Raw genomic sequence first — 9,352 nt, forward strand, 5'->3', positions numbered from 1 at the left:
TATATTGTTGGCAACTAAACTTGACAAACAAGCTTGAGATAGAAACGCTTGCAAGTTCGACCGAGCAGTGCTCTAACACTAGGAAAACCGTTTTTGTTAAAATTTAAAAGCATAGCACAAGTCAGTTCACGTGTGTCGATTGTACACTTGGTGTTTTTGTTTTTAAAACTCAAACCTAGAAGTTATCAATCGATGTTAATGTATCTAAAGGACGGTTGTTTGGAATCGGTCTTCACGACGAATATGTGCATCGGCTAGGGACTGATACTTCTTCCCGCTATCATACTGATTTGGTATGGGAAAAGAGGTACGAGGAAAAATAATAGTTTGTGTACAAAGGCATAGAAATCAATTATGCGTTAGTTTAAGGTTGTCGTTTAAGGAGTGATCGCTTGGAAATCGTTTGCGAGGGAAGTGGCAAGACTGAAAGTCATAGGATAAATGACATACGTATATGAAGAAGACGTTAAGGGTTTAAAAAAATCAATCAAAGAAACGGGAATTTCACAACACATTAACTTTTTCTTTCCTCTTTTTTCTCCCATGTAACTGCCTCAAAAAATTTCGTCTGATCTTTCTGAATCTTGCTTGATTTGGTCCTTTTAGGTCAAATCAAGTAAGATCCATATGTCTATACTGTTAATATGTACCTAGTCATGATAAATAAGTTTTTTATTTATTTGGTTTTGTTTTCTCCGTGAATAATCGACCGGTGGTAGCGCCTCTTCTGGATCTATTTGTTAGGTCTTCTTGTTGGTGATTTTTTGGGGTTTGTTGGATCGATTTTTCATTTTTCAGGTACTGGGGGTGGTGTATGTTGTGATGGGTTCTTGTTTTCAAGTTTTCTCCTCAATTGATCTGTCGACGGTGGTGACTTCAGGTTAGCTCTATGTTCTTTAGGTCCGCTTGATGGTTTTTTGTTTTTTATTTTAGATATTCGATATTCCATGTTTGTCTCTGGGTGGTGCTACTCCTTCGATGGTGATTGTGTTTGTGGGATTGAAGGAGTGTTGTCTCTAGCTGCAGTTTCAATGCAGTTCTTAGCTTCATCTTCTTTCGGTGGTCGGATTGATGTAAAAGCTGGTGGTGTTTTCTTTGAATCAGGTTGTTGTGTGGTGGCGCTGCTGGTGTTTCTTCCCAGAGATGGTTGAAGTGGTGGCTAGTTTGGTGGTATGAAATTATGCTTGGGATTAGTTTTTGTTACTGGGATGTGTGTGTGCCTGGTTTGTTTCTAGTTTTGCTTGTCTCGTTTGTTTGTTTCTCTAACATGTTTGGAAAGGTTTGTTGTTTAGGACTTTAAATCTGATTCCTTTAAGTGATTGGTGTTTGGTGTATCAGTTTATCCTCTTGTATCGGTGTTTCACCATGTAACTCTCAGTTTCCCTTATTGGTATGCCCTAGGGAATTCAACTGTTATTTACTAGGGGGTACTGGTTCATTGGTCATTGGTGTTGGGTCAGTCGTCCTGTGGGTTGATGTATTTGATGCTTATTTCTAATTTGCTCTTTGTGCTCCATCTAATACATCATTTTCCTTTTTCTTAAAAAAAAAATTAAAAAAAATAAAACATGAATGCCCATTAAAGATTATAGTACATAGACTCGATGGTATATATAAACTTTATAAAGCGATAAATGATTGTCATAATCACAATGATCTGGGATCTGTTATTGGATACTCAGTCGTTTATGAGATAAAATCACATCAATTCGCAATAGTAAAGTCAACGAAGGCGAGTAAAAGAATTAATATCCTTAGGAAGATTAAGAAAGACGGTGAGAACAACTTGTTTGTTTTAAGGCAAATGTACGCGACAAGAGCATCCATCAGGATCTTCAGATATAAGGTCACTCAAACTAGATCAAGGTATCGACGGGATATTCGGAACTGTTTTTTGATCTAAATGCAACTTGTGATCATCCATTGTTAACAGACTTCGTTCTGCGCGAGATCGATCATATATGGAATCGAGTTTGTGGTGTGCAGGTACAATTGAAGATTTGAAGACAATAAGATTTTATGATTGGTTTTCGCATCTCGTGATATTTTTGCACACATCTTGATCTGACGGGATCCGACTAAGATCTAATTTATCTTTGATAGATTTGATCAAATAGTCGTATAGATCGAAAACTATCATATGGTGGTATTTGTCAGTATCTGAATCTAATAGTTGTGAATCTAAATCTGATTATTTTGGATTCACGATTCTCTGGTACCATTTGAGATAAGCTGCTTCAATAATATTCATTTTAATGTTTGCTTCATATGGTTCCCATGACCTCTACTTGTCAAACCTATCAGAATCTGATCCGAAGACTTGCATCTGTCTTGGGGGATTAATCGCATTTGTGAAAGTATTTTGTAACCAGAAAAGTAATCTTTCTCCCAAATATCAAACACCTCGGGTCGATATCGGGGTGTAAAGCAAAATCGTTGTGCCCCATGAAGTGCACACTCAGCAAAGTTTAGAGCTCCTGGTCATTTTTTGTTGATATCTTTGAGCAAAAGCAAAAAGCTTTCAATTGTAACCAATGTCCTTATCCTAGTTCCTCTTATAATATATGTCTCATTATTTGAACTATTTGGTTCTTGTCTTCAAGAGCTGGTTTACCAACACGAAAGTAGGTATACCACCAATACTGGAAATCAATTCGTATTTAGTATTTGTCCATGTTTTCGTTTAGAAAATTACTCAATTTAAAAAGCATAACTTAGATATTTACCTCTGTGATGCCCCAAAAAACAGTAAAGCTTGTTGCCTTTATGAATGCTGGTTGTGGTATATTTCTGTTAAAATTGTGGACCTCCAATCATAATATATGGTGCACTATGCAGATCTTGTAACGCTTCAACCCGACCAACGTGATAAATACTGGTTGAGTCAAGAAAGAACGTTTGATCCAATAACAATAACCCAATTGCTCTTTCAATTTCATCATATTCAGTTACATTCGCTGAGTCATTTTTGGATTGTAAGAAGAGCTTCAACGCTGAACACTTTCTTTCAGAGCTTTATGTACATTGGATTCTGAAAACAAGGTAACAACCGCGTCTTCCATTTTTTAGTTTGACATCCATTTCGTTTGGTTGAATGCTACGAGGACTTCACTATTTGGTATTCCGCAAATAAAATATAAATCAAGGGAGTGATTCCTACAACAACAATGATATCATTTAATTGTTTTGGTTTAATCAACTGATTTTTTATGTAAAATATATGAATTTGTTTTGGCATTAATTACATATGAAATAAATTTAATGCGTAAAGAACTTACCAATATCAAAGCTCAAGAAATGGGACGTCAGTGGCTCAACCGCCAGCGCCATTGTTTCAGCCGTCAGTGACTAAACCAACCATGTCCTTCCAAACTCCAACCACACGCTTCTTCTTCTGTCGTTGATTTTTTTTTTTTGCAAATTAAAAACGGGTAACTAGCTCAGCTGGTCATCCCATTTCTCAAAGGGTTTATGCGCTGCAGGAGGTCCTAGGAGTTCCTCATGAGGCTCGCTGGTAGACTAGCACGACAACCTGTTCAACTAATGTAGTAGTACGTTGTTGGAGCTTAGCTTGTTAGGCTTTCAAATAGTTTCTTATAATGATACTCTTTATACAATAATAATAATTCTCACTCCTTAAAGGGAATAATTCACTGTATTGATTGTGAACATCAGCAAATCGGGCTGAGTCACGCTCTGCAAATCGGGCGACGAACTCAGTGAAATTTTTCGTGCTCTGTTTCCAAAATTTTGATCTCTTTCTTCATTAATTCAGGTGAATCATTGTTTTTTATTTCGATGATTGGTGTTAATTTTACTTCGATCCTTGTCTGAATCTAGAAATCACCTGAAAATCTATTTTGTTGGATTCTAATAAAGAGTTTCTGATTTTTCATCATCTATGGGATCGATTTTGAAGAACCCTAATTTTAGTTTTTTCTCTGATCAAAGAGAGAAGAGAGTTGAAGATGAAGTTTCTAGTGTGGTTCCATCTCTATACATACCGGATGAAGATATTGATGAGAGTCTCAGTGAATGGAATTTTAGTTTGATTGGGAGACTAGATTTTGTCAAGCTGAAGTTTGCTACTGCAGAAGAATCCTTGAGGAAACAGTGGAAAACATCAGGTAACTATGAATTAATTCCTCTTGGGAAAGGTTTTTTCATCATTAAATTAGCAAATGAGTTAGATATGAAATATATTTGGAATGGATTTTGGAAGGTAGAGGCCCAAATTCTTAAATTGAGACTTTGGAAACCAAATTTAATCCTTCTGCTTAGAAAACTACTACAACTTTTGTGTGGGCAAATTTTCATGGTTTAGCAATTGAGTATTGGAAAGAAAAAATTCTTATGTCTCTTGGTGATGCTATTGGAAGAGCTATAAAAGTAGATGATACAAGTCTTAAAAGGGAAGTAGGATATTATGCCAGTGTTTTAGTTGAAGTGGATTTAGCAAATAAGATTCCTAGTCAAGTCTTAGTTCAAACCAAATATGGAAGTTTTGAACAAGAGGTACAGATACCAAAAATTCCTAGCTTCTGCAATCATTGTAAAGTGGTGGGATACTTAGTAACTGAATGTAGAGTGCAAAAAAAGATTAATGAGCAAAATGATGCAATTGGTGAAGTTCATAATGTAGTACCAAGGAAGGTATGGAAACTCAAGGAGAATAACCCTCAAAAATATATTGGTTTTGATATATGTAACACTCACAGAACACAGAAGAATAAGGGATTTGAGAATGAACTATTAACTGAAGACAAGATTGTGGATACTATTTTTCCTTCAATGGAAAAAGTCAATGAAGATGGTACATGCTATGGAAGTGGAAGTTCAGGTAAATATCATATTTTACAAAATTTAGTACAAGATGATGTTTCTCCAATAGAGATTTCTCTAAACAATAAGGAAGATATTCATGATTCTGTTCATACAAATTTGGAAGAAGGAGAAATAACTTTCACTCATAATGTTGATTTTTTTGTGGTATTCCCTCAGCTATCTATGGAGAATATTATTCAATTTTTTTTTGCAGTGCATTCAAAGATTAAAAATCTAGAGGATATGAGTACTTATGCTTCTGCAAGTAAATTTCAAACTTTGGTGGATGTTATGGAAGAATGCTCAGAGCTGCCTATCAAGGAGAAGATAGTCAATAAATCACAAGCTAGTAAAGTGAGTAGTTCAAAGGAAGCTGAAAATTCAAAAAATAAATCTGGTATATCTCTTATCACTACTAGAAAGCAAGCTCCTAGAATTTTATCAAAATAAAGGAGGGAGAAGTCCTGCATCTTCTTAATCAAATTCTTCTCAATGAGAGTCCTATATTGGAATATCAGAGGCTTGAAAAGAATAAGAGCCAGAGATAAATTATATAGTTTAGTGAATCAATTTAATCCTTCTTTACTTTGGGTTGCTGAACCAAAAATAAGAGATAATGGGAGTAATATAAGGAATTTGAGATTACCTGGAATGAGTTAAATGTTGATTCACAATTCTACTACTACTTGCAAGGGAATATTTGGTTATTTTGGCAGTCTTCTTTGATTACTGTGAAAGTGGGAGATACTTTAGTTACTGGAATTCATGCATCATGTCTTGTAGTTGATGGAAAAGAATTATGGGAGGAATTAAAAAGAATTAGTTCATTAAATTTTCCTTGGATAGTTCTTGGAGATTTTAATGTGGTCTTAAGTTGTGATGAAAAGATTTGAGGTAGAAGTCCCATAAAACAAGCAATGACATATTTTAAAAATTGTTTGGAATCTTGTGAACTAATTCAAGCAAATAGAACTGGCATTGAATATTCATGGTGTAATAATAGAGTGGGGAAGAAAAGAATTATATGTGATTTAGACAAAGATTTTTCAATCCAAAATGGTTAGATTTATATGAAGGTGAGAGTAAGAGGAGTATCTGATCATGGACCACTTATGGGTAGTACCACTGACATTCCAAAACCAGCAAATGTACCTTTTAGATATCAAAGTGTATGGACTACACATCCTGAATACTTACAGTTAATCAAGGAGTCTTGGGAAGCAGCATGTGAAGGTAATCCAGCTTTTGTGTTTATGTCCAAGTTAAAAAGGTTTGAAAATTGTGTTAAACTATGAAATTGGGAAGTTTTTGGTGATTTAAGAGTTAAGATCAAAAAAACTGAAGAGGAAGTAATGACTGCTGCTTTATTATCTGATTCTCATCCCGAGAATATCACTTTGCTAAATAATCTTGTTACAGCTAGAGGGAAGCATGAAATGGTTGCTCAACAGTATAATGAATTATTGAGAGATAAATCTAGAGTACAATGGGCACAAGATGGTGGAGCTAATATTGCTTTTTTTCCATGCTAAAATGAAGATTAGAAAAGCAAATAACAATATAGCAAAGCTGGAGGATAGTAATGGAAATGTTACTACAAAGCAAAAACAAATAACTGATATTTTGGTATCTCATTTTCAAAAGAAATTTGAAGCACGGCCAGTGAACATTGATGAGAAGATTTTTGAAGTGATTCCTAAGGTGATTACTGAGGAGGATAATGTTATGTTAGATGCTACTCCTTCAGCAATGGAAATCAAAAATGCAGTATTTAGCATGAATGCAAATAGATCACCTGGGCCGAATGGATTTCCTGGTAGCTTTTATAAGTATGCCTGGGATATTATTTGTCAATATTTAGTGAATGCAATACAATACTGCTGGGACTGTAAATTCATACCTAAAGGAATGAACTCAAACTTCCTATTTTTGTTTTCAAAGATGTAAGGTGCAAGAAGAGCTGATCTGTATAGACCAGTTGGTCTTGCTAATTTCTGTTTCAAGATAATAACTAGAATTATGACTACAAGAATGGAGGGTGTAGTGGAAAAGGTGGTATCAAAACAACAAGGAGCTTTCATTAAAGGGAGAGGGATTCATGAAAAGATAGTTCTAGATTCCGAACTAGTAAATGAATTGGAGATAAAAAGAAGAGGTGGAAATGTGGGATTGAAGTTAGATATAACTCAATCCTATGATTCTTTGAGTTGGGATTTCCTTTTTGAGACAATGAGGCATTTTGGTTTTTCAGAAAACAATATTCATTGGTTACACAAAATTTTCATGTCTGCTAAAATCTTAGTTTTGGTGAATGGAGGAACTTGTGAATTCTTTGAAGTGGGTAGGGGCCTTAGACAAGGAGATCCCTTATCTCCAATACTCTTTGTAATTGTTGAGGAGGTGCTGAGTAGAAACATAACTAAAATAGTCCAGGAGGGTACTATTAAATCAATGGTGAGTAGAAATGGTTGTCAACCATCTCACTTACTCTTTGTAGATGACATTTTTGTTTTCTACAATGGACACAAGAAGTCATTGGAACAATTAATGCAATTGTTATTGAAGTATCAACAAGCATCAGGGCAAATGGTGAATAAAAGCAAGAGAAAATGTTTTTTTGGGGGTGTCACTGAAAGTAGGAGAATGGAAATTGTTGGTTTTCTACAAATGAAATTATCTGATTTCATAGATAAATATTTGAGAGTAATTTTGAAACCAGGAAAAGTAAAGAAACCCAAGTTTGGGGTATTGTAGAAATTTTACAAAAACTACTAGCTGGTTGGATGGGGAAAATCCTAGATTTCTCTGAAAGACTTACTCTAGTGAAAAGTGTATTGTGTAGTATCCCAATTTATAATATGTTTGTATATATATGGCCTAATGAAGTTCTCAAGGAATGTGAAAGGATAATAAGGAATTTCTTATGGTCAGGTGACCCAGTAGTTAAAAAACTCATTACAGTCAAGTGGGATGAAGTGTGTGCTCCAATAGAAGAGGGAGGACTTGGGATAAGAAGGTTGGAAAATGTCAATAAAGATCTCTTGCTGAAATTACTATGGAGGATCGAAACAGAGGATGAAGAATGGACTAGATTCATAAGAGAGAAATATAAAAACAAGAAAGGGGAATGAATCACTACCTATAAAAAATCTTAAATTTGGCCTAGTTTAAAGTGAGTGATAAATGATTTTGAAGAAGCAACTAGATGGAATGTGGGTGATGGTCAAACAATATCTGTGTAGAAAGATAAATTGGTGAATACATAAGCATTATGTGATATGTATACACATGATGACTTTATCCTACAACATAAGGATATGAAAGTGAGTGAGCTAATTACAAATGATGAATGTCAAATACCACTGGAGATGAATGCTTATTTCAATGAAGATGACTTACTATATATTGGGAATGGAGTTGATAGAAGAATTTGGGAGACAAGTTTAACAGGGGATTTCTCTGTTGCAAATGCAGTACAAGATATAAGAAAAAAGTTCCCTAAATGTTCATGGGCTAAGAAAATTTGGAGATCTTGCATACATCCAAACTTGGCCTGTAATATGTGGAAAATTGTGAGAGGTGTTGTAGCAACAGAAGACAGTGTCAGAAAGAAAGGATTTTCTATTGTTTCAAAATGTTATATATGCTGCAATGGACAGGATACACTGACACATCTTCTCTGGGAATGCTCCTTTAGTAAGAAGATTTGGCACTGGCTGGGAGGTATTTTTAAAATCTTAAATCCTTCAAATTTTGATGAAGTACTCAACTCGGTGCAATCTAAAAGTCCTGCAGTAAACGAAATATGGTATATTGCTGTTTATACTTTGATGGTTGAAATATGGTTGACTAGGAATAAAAAACTGTATGAAGATGTGACTCCAAATACAGAGAATGTTAAGGAAAAAATACTGTGGTTTACCAGAGTGTGCAATAGTAGAGATAAGGGGATGAGCATAATTGTAGTTATGATTTGAATATCATTATATATATTGGCCTGAAGGGGATAAAAAGTAAAACTACAAGGATTAAGGAGATTCATTTAAGTCTGCCAGAACACAATCAAATACCAATTTGTCGTGATGGAGCAGCTAAAGGCAATCCAGGAGTGGCAGGCTTTGGATTTATTGGAAGAAATAGTGACAGTGAATGTGTGGGAGCAATGGCTGGTGGTCTGGGTATTGCAACAAATTTTGTAGCAGAGATGATGGCTTTGGTAATGGCAGGTGAATGGGCTGTATCTAAATCTTTTTTGAATGTACTTTTCAGTCTATATTCTCATGCTGTGTTGAACGCTTTTACTGGTAATATAATTCCTTGGATGATTCTTAATAGATGGAAGAAAGTAATTTCACATATGAGAAGAGTATCTATCAGACATGTTTATAGAGAAGCAAATTTTTCAGCAGATAAGATTGCCAAAAAAGGAGCTACTTTGAGCAGGGGTGAAATTGTGAGATATGAGAATAAACCAAGCTTTATAGGAAGATTGGAAGATGAGAATATCAGATACTTTAGATTCTACTGA

The 9,352-nt window shown here is 34.9% G+C and overlaps 1 protein-coding gene and 1 long non-coding RNA gene across 2 annotated transcripts; both read left to right on the plus strand.

Moving 5' to 3' along the window:
* Positions 1-336: 336 nt before the first annotated feature.
* On the plus strand, positions 337-1,334 carry LOC113308271. The gene is made up of 2 exons (XR_003339630.1): positions 337-880; positions 1,105-1,334. It is a non-coding gene; the product is annotated as an uncharacterized LOC113308271 (long non-coding RNA).
* Positions 1,335-8,141: 6,807 nt separating this feature from the next.
* On the plus strand, positions 8,142-9,352 carry LOC113313099. Its single transcript, XM_026561821.1, has 2 exons — positions 8,142-8,720; positions 8,828-9,352. Exons 1-2 carry the CDS (start codon positions 8,142-8,144, stop codon positions 9,350-9,352), a joined length of 1,104 nt encoding a protein of 367 aa, XP_026417606.1.

The sequence above is a fragment of the Papaver somniferum genome, chromosome 9 (genome assembly GCF_003573695.1).
Source record: "Papaver somniferum cultivar HN1 chromosome 9, ASM357369v1, whole genome shotgun sequence".
In the NCBI taxonomy this organism is placed as follows: domain Eukaryota; kingdom Viridiplantae; phylum Streptophyta; class Magnoliopsida; order Ranunculales; family Papaveraceae; genus Papaver; species Papaver somniferum.

Bases quoted from the DNA above. Each gene is read 5' to 3' on its own strand.
- LOC113313099 (XM_026561821.1), top strand. From the start codon at position 8,142: ATGAAAGTGAGTGAGCTAATTACAAATGATGAATGTCAAATACCACTG. The intron at 8,721-8,827 runs GTTAAGGAAAAA...ATTGGCCTGAAG, and splicing joins TGACTCCAAATACAGAGAAT to GGGATAAAAAGTAAAACTAC.